We start from the raw sequence: 19,028 nt of genomic DNA, 5'->3' as shown, positions 1-19,028 counted from the left end.
TTCATCAAAGGTAGGCTGATTACTGAGAATGTTTTACTCACACAAGAGTTGGTGCAGGACATCAAAAAGAACAACAAACATGGGAACATTGTAATGAAGTTGGATATGGCCAAAGCATATGACAAGGTGTCCTGACTATTCCTCAAGACTGTTATCAGGAAAATGGGATTCTCTGAGATATTTATTGATCTCATACATAGAATCATAGCTGAAGTTTGGTATTCAGTTATGATCAATGGCATGAGGCATGGTTTCTTTCACTCTACCAGAGGTCTTAAGCAGGGTGATCCTCTATCACCTGCTTTATTTGTTTTGGCTGCTGAAACTCTGTCTAAGGCTCTGAACCATCTTCACAACAATGAGAGATATATTGGTTACACCATGCATCAGAAGGGCCCTCTTATTAATCATTTATGCTATGCGGATGATATTGTTATATTCTCCTCAGGAAACAAAAGAACTATTAAAATGATCACCAAGGTTTTGAAGCAATATGAAAAGGAGGCTGGTCAAGAGATCAACATTGAGAAAAGTGTCTTTTTGACTGCTACTCACTCACCGGAAGATAGGAGAAGGATGATTAGTAGGATTACTGGGTACAAACACCAATTCTTTCCTATGAAGTATCTAGGCTGTCCTATATTTCCTGGAAAGAAAAGACTGTCCTATTTTGCTGATATTGCAAAGAGTGTCATGAACAAAGCTCAAGGATGGCAAGGCAACATTCTATCATCTGGGGGCAGAGCAATCATCATTAAGCATGTACTCCAGTCTCAAACCCTACATACTCTTGCAGCAATGTCCCCTCCTAGGGGCATTATAAAACAGCTGGAAAGATACTTTGCAGATTTCTTCTGGGGGCAGACTGAGAATAAAAAGAGGTACCATTGGAGTTCTTGGACAAATATGTGCTACCCTCAACAGGAGGGGGGTACAGGTTTCAAAAGCATTGAGGATATATGTAAAGTGTTTGCAGCTAAAAGATGGTGGAGAATAAGAGTTGAAGATAATTTATGGTCTCAGTTTATGATGGCTAAGTACTGTCAAAGAAGTCATGTAGTTGCCAGGAAAATTCAAGGCTATCACTCTTTTATCTGGAAGGAATTATTGAGAATCAAAGCTGATGTAGAACCTCATATAATATGGAGGATAAATGAAGCTAAAATATCTTTTTGGTGGGATAATTGGACAGGCATTGGTCCCCTAGCTCTGTATCAACATTCTGAAAATAACCCTGGTACTCTCATGGTGTCAGATTGCCTAGAAGGAGACAACTGGGATATGGATTACATCTCAAAACTGCTGCCACCTGAAATTTGTTACATCATTCAGAGGGTAGACATTGGGCAGAGAAACAAGAAGGATCAGGCCATTTGGACTGCTAATTCCTCTGGGAATTTCACCTGTGTCAGTGCATTTCAAATTCTAAGGAAGAGATTGCCGGAAGCTCCTATATGGAAGTGCATATGGAATAAAGGAATTCCTTTCAAAATGGCCTTTATCAGTTGGAGAATTATCAAGAGCAAGCTGCCTATGTATGATAGAATCAAGAATTACGATGACAATGTTGACCCTATGTGCATATGTTGTGCTCATCCTAAGGAGGAAACCATCCAACATGTCTTCATTGAAGGGGAACTAGCCACAAAAATCTGGAAATACTTTGGAGATTCTCTGGGAATCACTACACAAAATCAGAGTATTCAGGCCAGGTTTATAACATGGTGGAATTTCAACACAAAAAACTCAATGCTAAGAGTGGCATACCAATGCATTCCTATCTTTATTTGCTGGGAATTGTGGAAAGCCTGGAGCTCTTGGAAATATGGAAACAAGAAGTACTCGGTGACCAAAATCTACTATGAGGTGGCTCAACATGTAAGGTGTATCATTAAAAAAAAGGGGTACAAATTTGACTTGAGCCACAGTTGGAACAGAATGTGCAATACTATGGAAACACACAGAGCTGTTTTAACCAGCATGCCTATTATTTGGAGTAAACCTTCAGAAAATGTCATCAAGATCAACACGGATGGAAGTAGCATGGCACATAGCAACAAAGCAGGAATTGGAGGAATTGCCAGAGACTCTAGAGGAGACATCATCATGGCCTTTTCAAAAACTTTACAATTCTGTTCCAACAACAGTGCAGAAATACAGGCTGCAAGTTTTGGTATCAACTGGATCGATCATAATGATATCAACAATAGTATTATTGAAGTGGATTCAATGCTGGTGGTGAAATGGCTAGATGGAACGTATGATATCCCTTGGGAACTTATGAAGGAAGTGGTAGCTATGAGAGGGATCATCGATAAAAGAAACATCAAAGTCCAACACTGTTTTAGGGAAGCAAACACAGCAGCGGACTCTTTGGCTAAATTGGGAAGCAATGCACAGTATACTTTGATTGCTAACCTATATTTTTCAATGCAGGAAATTTCAAGACAAGCAAGAGGAGTAGTGAGAATGGACAAGGACCAAATGGCAAACTTCAGAATAAGGAAGGCAACGAGAAGATGAAGGACAAACACAAGAGGAGACTAGCAAGATGCAAGCAGGAAAAGAAGGAAGGAAGCAAACATAAGCAAAGAAAGCATCAAAGATTTGAAAGAAATTTTTTGGTGTTTCTGATCCGGGGTGAAACCACCCTGAACCGAGGGCATATTAAGAAAGAGAATGAACTGCTCTTGAATGCCCATAAAACAATTGAAATGCACAGACTTCAGATTGAGGAAGAAATACTGATGTGCATGTCCTGTGAGCTTATGTCTGATCATGCTAAAGAATGAATTTGGCTATACAGTGGTGTAGGAACCAATACGATCTGTATATTGACTAAGTTGCAGGGTGTGGTATTAGCAATTATTGCTCAATCTGCTGCAATTGTGACAATACATGGAAAGTATTTGGTCTTTTATATTAGTTGGTCTCTTGTATTGGATGGGATTATGCAATACATGGAAACTGCACAAAGGACTTGGATACTGTAAAGGAGAAGTTTCAGGACTGTCTTCATACTCAAGTCCATGTGGAGGAGGATATGGAGATGATTTCATACTCAAATCCATGTGGAGGAGGATATGGGATAGACTGGGGTGTTCTATTTTGCAGGTTTCTTTTAAGTGACAGCAAAAGTAGAAAGCTGCAGCAGGACCGACTGGATGGTAAATAGCAGCAACAAATATTCAGAGATGGACTAGTATGTGCACCTAGGAACTCAGACTAGGGACACATTTTTTGATTCACAACAAGGCACAAGGAAGATGACAGGAAGCAGTAATGGTGATGCAGCAACTGTTATTGTCTACTGGCATATCTTTGTGCATGGGTTTATTGACTATGGACCATGCATGATGAACTTTTACTTAGCTTTTGTACTGCCAATTTAGGATATCCTATGAATCCTAGATTGGTCATTAGATTACTAATCAGTCATTCCATTCCCATGTAAGTTTTAACAATCTTACAATAAAATCAATGTTTATGGCCAAAAAAAAAAAGTATTGTGAAACGCACACGTAGACTTCTAGGTTAGCAATTGCAAGCCACGTATGATGTAATGTTCAATGAAAATATTAAAAGTCAATAAAATGAAAATAAGAAAACAAGAATCTGTCAAAATAAACTCAAATAATGATTTATTAGCGCAAGAAAATTAACTGTATGTACCACTTACTGAACTACCAAATAGTGGTGCTAGAATGGATGTACCTTTTTGCAATAACTTCTGAAACTCTCTTAATTTTAAAATGCAGGAAGAGGGTTATATTTCTTTTGGTCTTAATGCTAAATAGATTATTGGAAGACACATGCTCATCAGAGTACCTAACAACAAGAAAATGGGTACAAACTTTGGGGATAATCCAATATTTTTTAGAAAGACTAAAAGATAAGTGAACCAACAGTCTGAAGTTGTCATTGAGCATGCGTCCAACACCATCAAATAAAACACTGAACATTTTGTCAATGATTCATCATCCTGAATTAGAAGTTTTGGCGGTGGTTTGATGAATGGGAAACCTGCAATCCAGCAGATGAGGCTTCAGAAGCAAAATTACATTGACAAATATTCAATGAAAAAATTGGACCACACAACAAAAACCAACAAAAGAAGATGAATGAATGGATATGTAGTATACTCAACATTCTTACCTTGTGTGCTAACAGGAATTTTACATCTTGCACTACAAAATTCGATATGTACTTACACCTACATGCATCATCATAATACCTTATTCCTTGATCTATCATCCGCGACCTGTTGAATCCTAGTCCCTGCCTGCTTCCATAGTTTCCATAGTTCAGTAAGTAAATATGACCTTATTTCCTAGATATCGCAACACAAGTTCCAAACCAGCAAGATTGTTTATCAAAGTATATAGAGAAATTTCTATTCAACTCGCTTAGCAGACGATGGGCAGACCTCAAAGTTTCAAAAAGGCCATAGCCCCCAATTCTTAAAACATGGGCGATCCACTTAAAAAAGAAGGGAAAATAGTATTAAATGGGAATCGATCCCCAGACAGATTCAACCAAGTGCATCATTTAGCCTTCTTATAGCATGCAACATAGATATTATACTAATTTTAGAAAATATATACATAAAACACCTGATTTTACGGACCCCAAAATTAGCACATTAATTCGCCCCTGCTAACATGGATGCATAAAACCCAGCAAGAAAGGATTCAAAATTGGAAAACTAACACATCTACCAAATTGGAGCAATTATTAGGAAAAAAATATAAAGAAGAGAGCACTACTCACCAAAATCCAGGAAGAAATTAATTCAAACCAAAATAAATGAACTTTGTAGAATACCCAACTACAGAAAGAGATACGAAGAGAAAAATCCCCTGGCCGCGAATTAGCATAACCCCGGCGAGTTGTCAAAGAGAAAGCGATGATGAGTAAATCTATGCGCTGGCTACAAGTATAAAGAGACACATAGATTTTACTTGTGCATATAGCACATTAAACCCTCGTAGTATATACAGTCACAGCTAATTCTCAAGTAAATTGGTGTTTGAATATATATTACTAATAACCATGTTGAAACCCTCATTTATAAAATATAGTAATTTTCATGAGTTTGTTCACGATATAAATGGTCTCTGTGCAAGTAATTTGTGGGATTGCATCCAATTTCGTGGTGTCTTCATTGGGTTTATGAAGAAACTGCGCGGTTTTCCGCGCTTAAATGGGCTAGTTTTTTATTTGAAATTTTTAGTGGTTATAGCTTCTTATAAGACATATTTAATCATAATAACTATCATTTTATTTATTTATATTTAATAATTAATTTACTTTTTTTATTTACTATCTATAACTACATCAGTAAATTACAATTATTGGTAAATATACACTGGTAACTGACCGTATTAGACGCTACCATATTCCCATATCCCAAGTTTAACGGATACATCATTATTCAACTTGATTTCTCTCTCATTCTTCATTAATTTTCACCGTTTTTTTCTCCATTACCTCTTTCACGATCAACATTAGCAAAAGATTCTTCCGTGATTTTTGGGGAATGTATATTTCTTTAGATTTTTTCTTGCTCTAATAGTGTATTTTCATATTTTAGTCTTTTTCTTTCCACCAAATTCAAGTCAATTGAAGTATTAAATTGCTAGGGTTTAAAGCAATTGGATGTTAAATGCTTATACATTAATGGTAGACGGAACAAAATCAAACATGGTTACTCGAGGTATACCTTCTACTCTTCAAAATTTTGGTTATCCTTCTTTTGATTTGGGGATTTCTCAACAACAACATGATGTTGTTGCAGGTTCTGCTGAGAGAATCAGTGCTGAAAGAAGGACAAAAAATAAGCATGATCCTTCCCACATGCAAAGGCATAAAAAACCAGTAGTCACAAAATCAACAAAGAAAATAGATACCGGAAAAGAGATTAAGAGGAAAAAGCAGTGTTTTAAAAGGCGGGGGCGTAAGGCGGGGCGTTTTACATACGCCTCGACGAGGCGTAAGCCTCGAGGCACGGGGTGTAAGCCCCATGGGTATTTAATTTTTAGTATTTCTTAAAATAATATAATTACAATAACTATTTTTAAAGAGGTAAAATTACATAAAAAATAAAAGAAAACTGTAAATAAATGAAATATATATATATATATATATATATATATATATATATATATATATATATATATATATATATATATATATATATATATATGTATGTATGTATGTATATGTGTGTGTGTGTGTGAGCGCGCGCGCGCGCGCTTGATCCTCACAAAAAAAATGATCAAAGCAATTCATTATACACCGCTTATAACTTGTAATTATATATAACATAATTTTACAAGTATAAACAATACAATGAAATAAAAGCTATTATGAAATGCAAAACAATTCTAACATTTTAACTTTCAAACACGGAAAAAAACACAGTTTCTTAAAACATTATTACTATCATCCTATTCATTTTATCTCCCTATAAGCAAATAATCAATAAAATTTATCAATATTACAATTAAAACATAACTTCTTCATGAACAAAATATAAAATTATATGATCATTCTGATACATAGGACTTATGATCAATGACAAGTGAAAATGTACAATTCCGCTATGAGTGTTTTTTTTTTTAAATTATGTGATATTCACCCTCACGACGTTCTCAAATAGTAAATATCCAATACTACAACTTGTTATATGATTTACACTCAATCTTCTATTTCTATAGATGAAAAACTATTAAGTAGCATTATTTTGTAAAACAATTATGAGGGTGAATGATTTTAATTAAGGAATTTAAAATATAATTTGTGTAAGAACTGTTAGGCGAGCCCTGGGCGTTGGGCGTTAGGCGTGTTTAGGGCGTACGGTTGGGCGCTTAGGGCGTAAGCCTTATAGGAACTAAGCCCCGCACGTTAGCCCCAAGGCGTTTTGCCACTGCCCTGCCCCGAGGCGAGCCTCGGGGCGAGTCCTAACACTGCCTTTTAAAACAATGGAAAAAAGTCGTACAACATGAAGCAGGAGAAGAGGAAGAGTTTGACCCAGCGATGAAGCAGGAATTTTTGAACTTTCCAATTTTTTTGATGTATGTTATGTAATGATGTACGTTATGTATTGACGAATGTATTTGACATATGTTATGTATTGATGAAGAGTGTGTTTTTTTTTCGAATTTTTTGAATATATGTTATGTATTTGGAAAATTGTTGAACTGAGAATCATATTTTGTTTTGTGTATCTTATGTTATGTATTTGGAAAATTGGAAAATTGATGAGCTGGGAATCACATATTTGGAAATTTGCTGAATATTTGGAAAATTTATGAACTGAGAATCGTATTTTTTTTTAATGTATGTTATGTATTTGAAAAATTGATGAACTGAGAATCATTTTTGTTCTGTGTATCTTATGTTATGTATTTGGAAAATTGATGAACTGGAATCCCATATTTGGAAATTTGTTGAGTATTTGAAAAGGTTGGTGAACTGAGAATCATGTATTTGAATTTGGAAAATTGAATTTGAATTTGTTTTTAATGTTTATGTGTTTCGATCTTCAGCACATTGACGTGATTTTCTACTACTTCCGAAAGAAAGGAAAGTATGACAGAAGGAGCAATTTCAAATACACAACAGTTGACTGTCTCTTCATGCGAAAGGTTGATCAAACATATATTGCATACAACAACCCGGAAACTGGACCCAATGTAGCCAACGAAGAAGACGATATATGTCAATATGTTAAGGGCTACAGATTGCATGCAAATGTCCCTTGGCATTCAGTTGACAATATTTTTATACCTATCAACATCAAAGAGGATAATCATTGGATTTTGGTCGTACTCTCATTCAATGACAGGTATTTTATGTATATATCTTTTATTAGTTAAGTATTTTTAGTTTCGACTGAGTTTTAATGAGTCATATATATATGTATACTCTTTTCGGATAATCATTGTTGGCATTCAGAGTGTATTTTATGTATCTGTAAAACTATCCAGTGTATTTGGTTCAATTTTATTGATATTTTTTGAATTTAAAATCCATGTATCTGGTTGCCTTTTTTTTTTCAAATACACACAGTTTTTAATGTTTCTTTTCGGTACGACAGGCGACTTTATGTGCACAACTCATACCGAGGCAGCGCAGGCCACAATGCGGTTGTTAGAAAGGAAGTACAAAAGCTTGTTGCCCTCCTGCCACATTATCTACACATAAGTGGATTCTACACTAAAAAAACTGGCATAAATTGGCAGAATCATCCAGCTAATACGGACATGACACAGAATGAGAACCTTCAAGTGGAGTATGTAGAAAATTTGCCGCAGCAAGACACTACCAACATGTACGTATATTTTAATGTATTGCAATTTTTCATATACGGGGTTCATTCTAATAATTCTACATCTTTTATACCTTACCAGGGATTGTGGTGCATACGTAGCAGCGTTCGCTGAATATCTAAGCACTGGTGAAGGTATCCCAGCACAAATCGATGCAACAATGATCTGACTAGGTATGGCGCACTCATTTGGGACTATGCTGCACGGAAGATCGATGAACATGCTATGAGCGACATTGAGGCGCCACCAAAACAAGTTAGGCCAGCAGTGGATTATGGCAAAGCTGTCATAATTGATATTACTTAGGATTGATGTAGGAATATTTAATTGTAATTTCAGACTATGGCTATTTTGATAGCAAATATTTTAGCTTTAGTTAGTTTAAGACTATCTTGTCATTATACTTAAGTTTTAACTGGAACATTTAAGCTTACTCTAATTTATCAAAGTTGTGTGATTTTATTTTGGGAATTTAGATGGATGTGTATAGCTAGCTATATCTCGGAAGCGACTAAGTGAGGTACACTATAAATACGTACGCGTATTTAGATATTGAAACAAGGGTGTTATATGTATTTGAAAACGCCAAACCCATAAACATTAACATATTTCAAATACATCTGCAAGTTTTTTCAGATACACTGTTTAAATTACATGTATTTGATGTATGTTGGAATCAATAATACATTTTAATATACGATGACCATTTTTTGGATGAATGTGTAAATCTGCCTACATTCTAATACACAGTGACCATTGTGTGATTTTGTTAGTTCAATTTATATGAATGTGTATATCTCGCTATATGTATTTGAATTCGCCCAACCCATAAACATCAACATATTTCAAATACATCTGCAACTTATTAAGATGGTAGAGTCAGATACACTTTCTACATTATATATATTTGATGTACTTTGGCACCATTATTACATATTAAAATATAGTAACTATTTTTTTTTTAAAAGAACTAATGTTGCCTTTTATATTCATTTGTGAATGAATTTAAAGATAACTATTCAATACAATTCTAAATGAAGATATCACACAAGTAGTACGTGGAACAGATTTCATTTTTCATTAAAAAAAATGCAAACCAACAGTGTATTTAGTCTAACAAATCTAAACTTCTACAAACAAAAAAATAATTATTTCCTTCTAGGAGCATTACTACAAGATCGTCTATTGTGTTCAGTTTGTCCACAAGTACTGCAAGCATGTCTTTTTTTTCCAAGAAGCAATTCAAATAACGGCTTATCACGCTTTTTCTTCGACCTACCAGGAGGTCTCTTTTATGTTGGTGGCAAAACAACATCCTCTGATATGTATGTTGGAATCTTCCATTCCCGCTCGTCAGGGAAAGTATCCACGGCGACATCATACGTCTTCACCACGGTGTCCGGTTTGAACAATTCGGAACAGTAATCATCAGCCATTAGATTTTTCTTCTTAATGACAGCCCATGCATGTAGGCATGGAATTTCGTCTATTTGAAACATCTGACAACTGCACGTTTTGTTGTCCAAGTTAACGATGAAACGCCTTCCTGCATCATATACCGTGTACAAGTATTCGATTGATGGTTCGGCCTACAACAGATCAGTCAAAATCAACAAAAACATACTTCACGTATATTCAAATACACATAAGTTCATGATTGCAAAGAGTAAACCATTATAGTCATAAACATATTGCTAATTATTATTCATAGCTGACTAATTGTATTTGATCAATCTAGTCACATACACCAAATATGTGAAAATATTTGACACACATATCCATACTGCATATAATTAAATACAACAAATACAGTAATGTAATAGAATCAAAATACTTATTCAACTAATAAATACATGTTATCATTTTCACATAGATCTCACAGATTCCATATGATAACTATATCAAATACAACGAACATAAATTAATCTCAATCGAACATACTTAAGCAATTTGAAAAGAAACATACCGTCATACGTAAACATAGATACTCATTTATTGACAACATCTCATGAAACTTTTTACCGAGTGTTGTGAACGTGTATGTACCATTCTTCCGGTTATTATAATTCCATCTTCCTCACTTCTTCTAGAAAATCAAATATAGGAAGCTCTCTTGATGCTACAAGATGACGATTAATACACTCTGCTATGTTTGAAGTCATTGTCCACCCTCGGTTAGCAGTTGTATACACTCTAGCCCACTTCTCTCTTCCAGCCAATTCCAAATACTCTGCCACCCGAAAATCTGACTTCTCAACTTTGCCCATAAGCTCATCAAAATCTTCCTGCGTGTACACTTTTGCCATTGCATAAAACACGGGACTCAACACATCATGGCTCTTCTTATACTTCTTACATACGTTACCCCAAAGATTCCATATGCAAGCATAATGCAGCACATTTGGATAGATTCTAGAAACAGCTTTGTTTATGCTTTCATGCCTATCGGAAACAATACACATGTTCTCTCTCACACCATACGCTTCTCTGAATCGCTCAAAGAACCACGTCCAAGACCTGTCAGTTTCTGAATCTGTCACACCATATGCTAAAGGAAGTATATTACCTGCACATACCGCAACAATTAAAAAAAAATCAGTTCTACATATTCATTCTTTAGTATAATCAAGCTGAACCGTGTATTTGACTTACCTGCACCGTCTAACGTGCTTGCTGAAACAAACGTTCCGTTGTATGCTGTTTTGAGGTGGCTCCCGTCAACTACAACAATTGGCCTACAACAATCAAACCCTTTGATGAATGCATATAATGCTATAAACAGATACAGAAACTCGTTTTCGTTGGATTTTCGCATTGTTATATGTGAACCTGGATACGTTTTATCCAAGATGTATAGGTACCCAGGTAATTTTTTGTAAGAATCCGATGGTTCACCCATTAAATCCTTCATTGCTTTTTCCTTAGCCCGCTAAGCGACCATATAGGACACATCCATTCCAAGATCATTTCTTACATCCTCCGTTGTATCATTAGGTGTGTATTTCCTCTTATGGTTGGCTACTTTTGGTTTTACAATTCTACCTATAAACCAACTTGTCGCATGGCGTTGTGAATACACCTTATCTTTTAGCAAACATGTATGCTTGTCACGAAACTCCCTAACCCTGAACATTTCTGATTTACCAACGCTCGATGCCCTAAATTTCCAATCACACTCTTCAGACACACATACTAGTGTATAGCTTCAAATACAAACATGAAAACAAATACATTAGTTGACAATATATCAGATAACTACATTAAATTTAAAATATAATAGTTCAGAACAATTAAACACACCTTATCGCATTAGACCTCTCGGCACGAAAATTGAACCTGTTGGAAATTGCATAATTCGCCATAACAGCCTTCAGTGTATCTTTGTCCTTGTAAACTTGATCAACAACAACCTCTTTTTGGTTCTTATCTGATATAACCGGATTTGTGTCGTTTTTGAACACAACAATGGCATTGCCACAACTTGAAGAAGCTAAGTCTCCACTCACTACTGTTTCCATATCATTTGTTTGTTTTATGTAACCAATTTGCAAAAATCCTCCTTCAATACAACTTTCACCAGATACACAAGTATCAACGCTTTTATCAGTTGTAGTTATGTACAAAGGATACATCGCTAATTGTTTGTTCTCTTTCTGCAATTCCACATACACCCTAACACTCATATCATTATGTATTTCCATTGGCGTATCGTTACCTTCAACTATATATTTGATGTATATGTTTTTCAGTTGCATGTCTATATTCAGCTGAGTTGCAACTGCTTGTAATAAATCTATATATGTCGAATATTCTTTAAACGCCACTGCATCGATTTTGAAATTCACATAACAGTTTTCATTGTTCCAATTACCTGAGTGTCTTATCAACGACGATATAGTGGACATTCTTGTACTCAAAATGAATGAATTAGTTGAGATTGATTACAACCTGAAATACATTATAAAATAATATACAAAATTAAATACACAAATCTACTACATACAGATTTTCAAATACATTAACATTTATGTATCTGAGTTAGCTTATGAAAATACTATCTCAGATACATAAATACACACAGCCATATATACACATCTGAAACATATTTGAAGCAGAAACTGTGTTTATCAAATACGCACATAGTTTTGAATACACCAGTTCATATCATAATGAACACAAGAAACAGTCTACCAAATACATATAACCTACAGAATTATATATACAGCAATCCATTCTATACAGTATTCCAAATACATTAACACTCGTGACAAACATAAGAGATATACAATACACTGTATCAAATACAAAAATACATACAAAGACATCGTATTTATTTATGTATTTGGGATGGGAAAACAACAACACAGCAAAAACACCAAGATTTGTGTATTCACAAATTGAAACAAACTACATAAATACGAAAACAGAATGTATATGTTTTCAACACACACTTCATCACTGGTCAAATACCCAACAAACATACAACACAAAGATACTACATTCAGTTTTTTTGCCGAACATACAACACATTTATTTGAAGCTCGTCACTGAAGAGGAATTCAAAGACGAAGGAACTTAGCAAGGTTTGACAAATAAGAAGTAAAAAAACTACAAAAATCAATGCCAATCTGAAATACATTTTCAGTGTTTTTATTAAAAAAAAAAAAAGGTACTTTCGAATTACCATTAGAATGATCGTATTTTGTTGTTTTTGCTCTGCAGTTGACTGGTTTGAATTTTTGAATTTTACGTTGCATTTGAAAAAGATGGGTGGAGAGAAGGAGAATCGTGAAGAATATGGAAATGGAAGCTAATTTTGTAGATCAGATTATGAAAGATATTATTATGAAATATATTTTCCCATTTAAGACCAAATTAAATGTCTATTTCTAAGGGATCTGTTTTACTGGTTACAACTTCTGAGTCTATTTACTATACCGTAAATACACGGAATACATATGGTAATTAACTAAAAAGGTAGCTACGAAATGTAATAAATAAAATGGTAGTTACTAATGGTAAGAACTTATAATAAGGTAGTCATTCCTATAAGTTTGCCTTTTTATTTTTATCCTTCAAATGGGTTAGTCTTTAATTTTGTCCTATTAAATGGAAACATAATTGGTGGAATATTATGGTGCGAAAATATAAATTTATGCTTCACAGAAAAATTATTTGCCTCGAGGGACAAAATTAAAAACCAACACAAGAAATCACAAAAGTGCAAATGATCCTGTGTCTACTTACTTGGAAGAACGCAATTTGGGCTTGTGAATGTGAGTTCAGGTCCACGAGTTATAAGTCCGTGCTAATATCTTGGGTTCCCTTTCATTTTCTACAAATACAATTTGGGCTTGCAAATGTGAGTCGAGACCAAGAGTTACAAATTTGGAAAATTTACATGCCATAACTACTTGTAAGAGCTATTTATGGATTATAGTTATCTTTTGCAATAATTACATTTCATAACTACTGTACATGAGGTGCTATAGATGGAGTGGTCATTGGGCATGTGCTTTGCCCTTGCGCGCCTAGGTTCGATTCTCGCTTGCTACATTTTTTCTGAGAAATTTCAATTTCTGCCGTATTTTCGTGTTTTTAAATACTTTAAATACACGAGGGAGTTGTGTATTTCATTGTATTTATATATATTGACAATCCTTTTATTTTGGTTGTATTTCATTGTATTTATATAATCCTTTTATTTTGGATTTATTTCGAATAGCAACCTAATAATTCGCTGAATTGGACTTTATTTCAGTGTATTTCGTCAGGTGTATGGCACATGTATTTGGTGTATTCAACTATATTTCCGGGTAGCAACCTTACATCTATATTTAAAAAGACTGAAATACAGCCGAATAAATTTAAGCCAAAGGAGCAAATATATCCCCGACTTTGTGATTTAGAGCAGATATACTCCTCGTTAAAAAATTGGTGCTTATATACCTCTGTTGTTAGACAAATGGTGCAAATATACCCCTGCCGTTTCACAAATGGTGCAAATACTGCCAGACTTTTTAGAAAAAAATCATTTAGCTTATCTTTTGATAAAGAAAATGTCATGTCATAAAAAATAAAAAAATAAAAAGTCTACCCATTTTTTAAGTTGACTTATTTTTTAAAGCCATGAGGTAATTTTTTTTCTAGTGGGTTGTCTAGTTCGTTTCAAAAATATATCTCCTCCCATTTTTAAATGAATCAGACCCATCCCATCATTAAAAAAATTACCATTTGTCTTTAAAAAAATAGTTAGACTTATTTTTTAAGATCACGTGATATTTTTTAAAATTAAAAAATAAACTAAATGATATTTTTAAAAAATCTGTTAGCAAGAAGAGTATATATGCACCATTTGTGTAACGGCAGAAGCATATATTCACCACTTTCTTAACAAGGAGTATATCTGCTCTGAATCACAAAGTTGATGGGTTTTTTCCCATAAATTTATGACATCAATCTTATCACCGATTGACATTCTGTTTCTATTTGAATGACATTTAATATTTAAGATCAACAGAGATATGACTGAGTTTTGGAAAATAAGAATAGCTCATACAATATTAGACTGGGACAAACTTATATGGAGTAATAATTTTGACATTAATTGTAATGATTTATATACTCGATCAACAAGTTACATGCTATTGAGATTTAGTGGCAGTTTTTTTTTTTTTTTTTTTTTTTTTTTTTTGTAACGATTGCTCATAAAATTTGATATATCATCAATGATTATTAGTACATTTTTTTTTTTTTTTGTAGATAATCATATACAGCTTGTTCATGCAAAAAAATAATATAAAAAATTAAGATCATTCAATCTCCACGACCCAGTCTCTTTCATCCTTGATAACACCTTTTTGAATCCCTACTAATCTAGAATAAAATTTCTTGCATGTCTGGTCTGAGCTTATTTTATACTCAATCCTGCAGCAGAAAAATTAAATACAACGATTAAATAGTCAACAAAATCAGTTGATGAGAAGGACCGGAAAAGTAGTAGTCAGGTAACATTAAACAACACTAATATATTTTTATATTTGACCAAAATATTCCAGAAATATATCTTTAGCATTGACTAATTAAACATCATTCTTTTGGTATATTAAAGGGTTAAAGAGTCAAAAATACACCTCAAGTATCATTTTTTTAAAAAAAAAAGTTTTCTGCTTGAACTATCAGGTGTAAGAATTTCCTACTTAAACTATTATCAACTAGTTTGCAAAATACACCTCAACTATCAGTTGTTTACTTTTCTTACATGAATTATCACCAATGAGTTTGCAAAACACACCTCATTAAAAGTGAACAACTAATAGTTGAGTGTATTTTGCAAACGAATTGGTAATAGTTTAGGTAGGAAAAGTGAACAACTGATAGTTGAGATGTTTTTTGCAAACTAATTAGTGATAGTTTAGGTAGGAAACTCTCACAATTGATAGTTCAGATAGGAAACTAAAAAAAAAGTGATACTTGATGTGTATTTTCAATTATTATCTTTGTATTAAAATGCATGTTGGTTTCTTAATGAAGAAATAATTTTACCTTTGGCCTTTGTAAGTGATACTTCCAACAGGAGCAACACCAACTGCAGTTCCCGTGCAAAATACTTCATCAGCACTAATTAGTTCATCAGCTTCAATTAAACGTTCTTCAACCTGATATCAGATTAAAAAATTCCTAAGCTAAAATGCTTAATCAAATCAAACTTTATTTTATTGTCACCCCAAAAAGTTTAGTTTTTTACCGTATATCCAAGATCAAGGGCAATGTCCATGATACTTTTTCTCGTTATTCCTTCAAGAATTGTTCCTCTGGCTATTGGAGTTGAGAGTACATTTCCCTTGACAAGGAAAATATTACAAGAAGAGACTTCTTCAATATACTTCTTATTTACTGCATCAAGATATAGTACATCTGAATATCCTTTCGCCTTCGCATTCTTCATCGCTTTTAAAACCTACATTAATAATCCAGTCAATTTGAGTGCTTTTCCGTGTCGCAATAACCCTTGTGGTCCGGCGCTTCCCCGGACCCCGCGCATAGCGGGAGCTTAATGCACTGGGCTGCCCTTTTATACTATAATTATTAAGTACTCGTATATTTAATTACCGGAGCATAGTTAGTAATGCTTTTGACTCCGCCAGCTCCACCACGTGAGGCACGATGAAAGTCTTCTTCTACATACAAGTTCAATGGCGCTGTTCCTTGCTGCAATTGCAATACATTTGTTTTAACAACTCTTTTACATTGTGAAAGTACATATAATAGTATGTGCAATACTCTGAGTCCCTTTAAAAAGAAGAGTTTAACTTATAAACACACGGCATAAGAAGAATTTTTAACTGTCAAGTCATTTTTTATCTGTTGTAACGGTTAATCTGGTTTATTGTCAAGATTACAAGTCCACCTTTTGTGTGAGTTACCTAAAGATATATTTAGGTGACTTCATAGTGTATCATGTTTCTTTGACACAATCAATTGAACGCAAACTGTACTTATTTTAAATGGACTACTCACCTTGAAATAATTTCCCACAGGGCAAGCATAGACAAGAAAAGTGCACTCAGGTGCTGGAGCCAAACCCAAAATGGGTCCACTGCCTATTAACAGAGGCCTAATATAAAGTGACCCTTTTCCAGGAGGAGGAATCTGCACATTTAATTTCAATTCCTCAATTAAAAACTATCATATGAGATAATGGTACGTACTTGTTAGGAACTAAGACGGTCAGTTAAAAAATTAAAGAGATATAATTACCCAACGCTTATTAGCGAGAGCCGTTTGCTTAACAGCCTCGACAAATTGATCAGTTGAAGGAGCTGGCATGCACATTCTCTCTGCACCAATTTGCATTCTAATTGCGTTCTGTTGAGGGCGAAATAGAAATACTCGTCCATCCTCTGTTCTATAGGCTTTTGTACCTTCAAATAACCCCTGTTTGAATAAAATTTTGTTAAATATTACTCGAATGATTTTGGGTATGTAATAGATTTTGGTTAACAAAAAAATTTACCTGTCCGTAGTTCAAGACACCAGCAGAGGGGCTTAATTGGATATTTCCATAACGATTAAGCTGGCCTTGTTTAAATATTCCGTCTTCAGAGCTTTTTGTAACGTACATATAATCAGTTTGCATCAAATGGAATCCAAGATTGTCCCAGTCAATATCAGCAAACTCCTCATCGCTACTGAGATCAGATCAAACTATACAAATGAATTTCGTACTAGAATTCAAAAGTTTGATGACTTTCTTTGAGTTTACTGACTGATTATTTTTTCTAAAGTGACAAGTTTTTATAAGTCATTCAAAGATATTGAGTTGTTGACGTGATTAAGTAGTGAACTCTAATTTACCTGTAATTTGCTGGCTGTACAGCAGCCTGAGCCGTATAATACCTTGCTGCAACCTGCAAATGCAATAAAAAAACTCTGATTAACGCGTATTAAAAAGATGAAAACACAAGAAAATTGTTCCCCAGTCGAAGAAAAATAGCTTAAATGGGGACCAAATTACCAAAAGTTTGGGAAAGATAAGATAACGGAAACATGAAAAGGTTATGAGCGAAAAAAAAAAAAATCCTTTCAAGAAAATAAGTTATTTTTCTGCCAGTTACCAAACATCAAAAAACGATTTCCTTGAAATTATTTACGACTTTCTCCAATGATGTTTTTCTCCTGTGTTGGATACTGAGCAGAGGTGATCAATAGAGAGTATAAGTAACTGAGTTCAATTGAACACAATACTTTTGAAACAGAGCATAAGAATATATGTGAAAAACACTTAAACAGATTCATATATTAAACTATATTAGCCCCTGATTTCAGAAATGCAATGGGTTCAGTGATAAGAATCTAAATATTGACCCCATTAAATGTAAATTTTAACCTGCCTGTAATAGTGAGATGAAATTTCTTCTGAAAAATGTTTTCAGGATTCATAGAAAACACAACCACATAGATGAATACAGTACGTAAGATGCGTGACAAACCTTTGAAGATAAAGCTGAAGATTGAAATAATTTGCGAAAGGATGCAACCCCTCGAATCATCTTTGCAGAAAGAAATTAAAACCTTAGTGTTAGATCTCTTCCCGCCGAGTTTCAAGCTACAGTTAAAGCAGAGGGAAAAAACGTAAAGCAACAAGAATGCGTACGTGTAGGAAATTATATGGCTAAACAAGTTTTGCGTAAGTAGTTGTGATTTTGACAATGAGAAACCTGTGATTATATAGAGGAAATAAGAGAAGAAAAGACCAAAAAAAAAGATGCGTGGTGTACTGGTTTTCATACCAACATTGAAATCAAACCACGAAATAAAAACAAAATAATAGAGAGATAGATAGGAGTGCCAGGGGCGGCTCTAGTCATTTTAAGGATACATATACTATTTGAATTTGAATTTATTTCTTTGTCTCTATCTATATCTCTCTTCCTTCCCCTATCTAATCCCCTAACATCCAAAGCAGGAGTCAAAATTCACAAAACTCAGCACGTTGTTCATTGAGAAAATGTGAAAATTTTAATTTTATGATTTATTATTCTATTACTTTATAAAGTATTTGGTTATTCTTCTGATCATTCTTCTTTTTTTTTTTTTTTTTTTTGTGATAGTCTGTTGCTCATACGCTTGATTTTGATACTATTTGTGTTTTTAGCATATTACAATTTCCTATCCCATAGGTACTCTAGGTTA

At 34.0% G+C, this 19,028-nt stretch overlaps 2 protein-coding genes across 2 annotated transcripts; both read right to left on the bottom strand.

The window, feature by feature from the left end:
- Positions 1-9,625: 9,625 nt before the first annotated feature.
- On the bottom strand, positions 9,626-11,244 carry LOC132629055 (uncharacterized). The gene is made up of 3 exons (XM_060344798.1): positions 10,986-11,244; positions 10,415-10,899; positions 9,626-9,922 (listed from the first exon to the last, which is right to left on the bottom strand). The coding sequence occupies exons 1-3, from the start codon at positions 11,242-11,244 to the stop codon at positions 9,626-9,628; spliced, it is 1,041 nt and encodes a 346-aa protein (XP_060200781.1).
- Positions 11,245-15,046: 3,802 nt separating this feature from the next.
- On the bottom strand, positions 15,047-18,529 carry LOC132627717 (branched-chain-amino-acid aminotransferase 2, chloroplastic-like). The gene is made up of 9 exons (XM_060343274.1): positions 18,326-18,529; positions 17,691-17,743; positions 17,350-17,524; positions 17,094-17,270; positions 16,854-16,985; positions 16,446-16,544; positions 16,081-16,293; positions 15,879-15,991; positions 15,047-15,260 (listed from the first exon to the last, which is right to left on the bottom strand). Exons 1-9 carry the CDS (start codon positions 18,383-18,385, stop codon positions 15,146-15,148), a joined length of 1,137 nt encoding a protein of 378 aa, XP_060199257.1. The 5' UTR covers positions 18,386-18,529; the 3' UTR covers positions 15,047-15,145.
- Between the last annotated feature and the right edge of the window lie 499 nt (positions 18,530-19,028).

Source organism: Lycium barbarum, chromosome 2 (genome assembly GCF_019175385.1).
Source record: "Lycium barbarum isolate Lr01 chromosome 2, ASM1917538v2, whole genome shotgun sequence".
Classification (NCBI taxonomy): Eukaryota; Viridiplantae; Streptophyta; class Magnoliopsida; order Solanales; family Solanaceae; genus Lycium; species Lycium barbarum.
The sequence above is the reverse complement of the archived record's forward strand: the minus strand, read 5'-3'. Positions and strand labels throughout refer to the sequence as shown.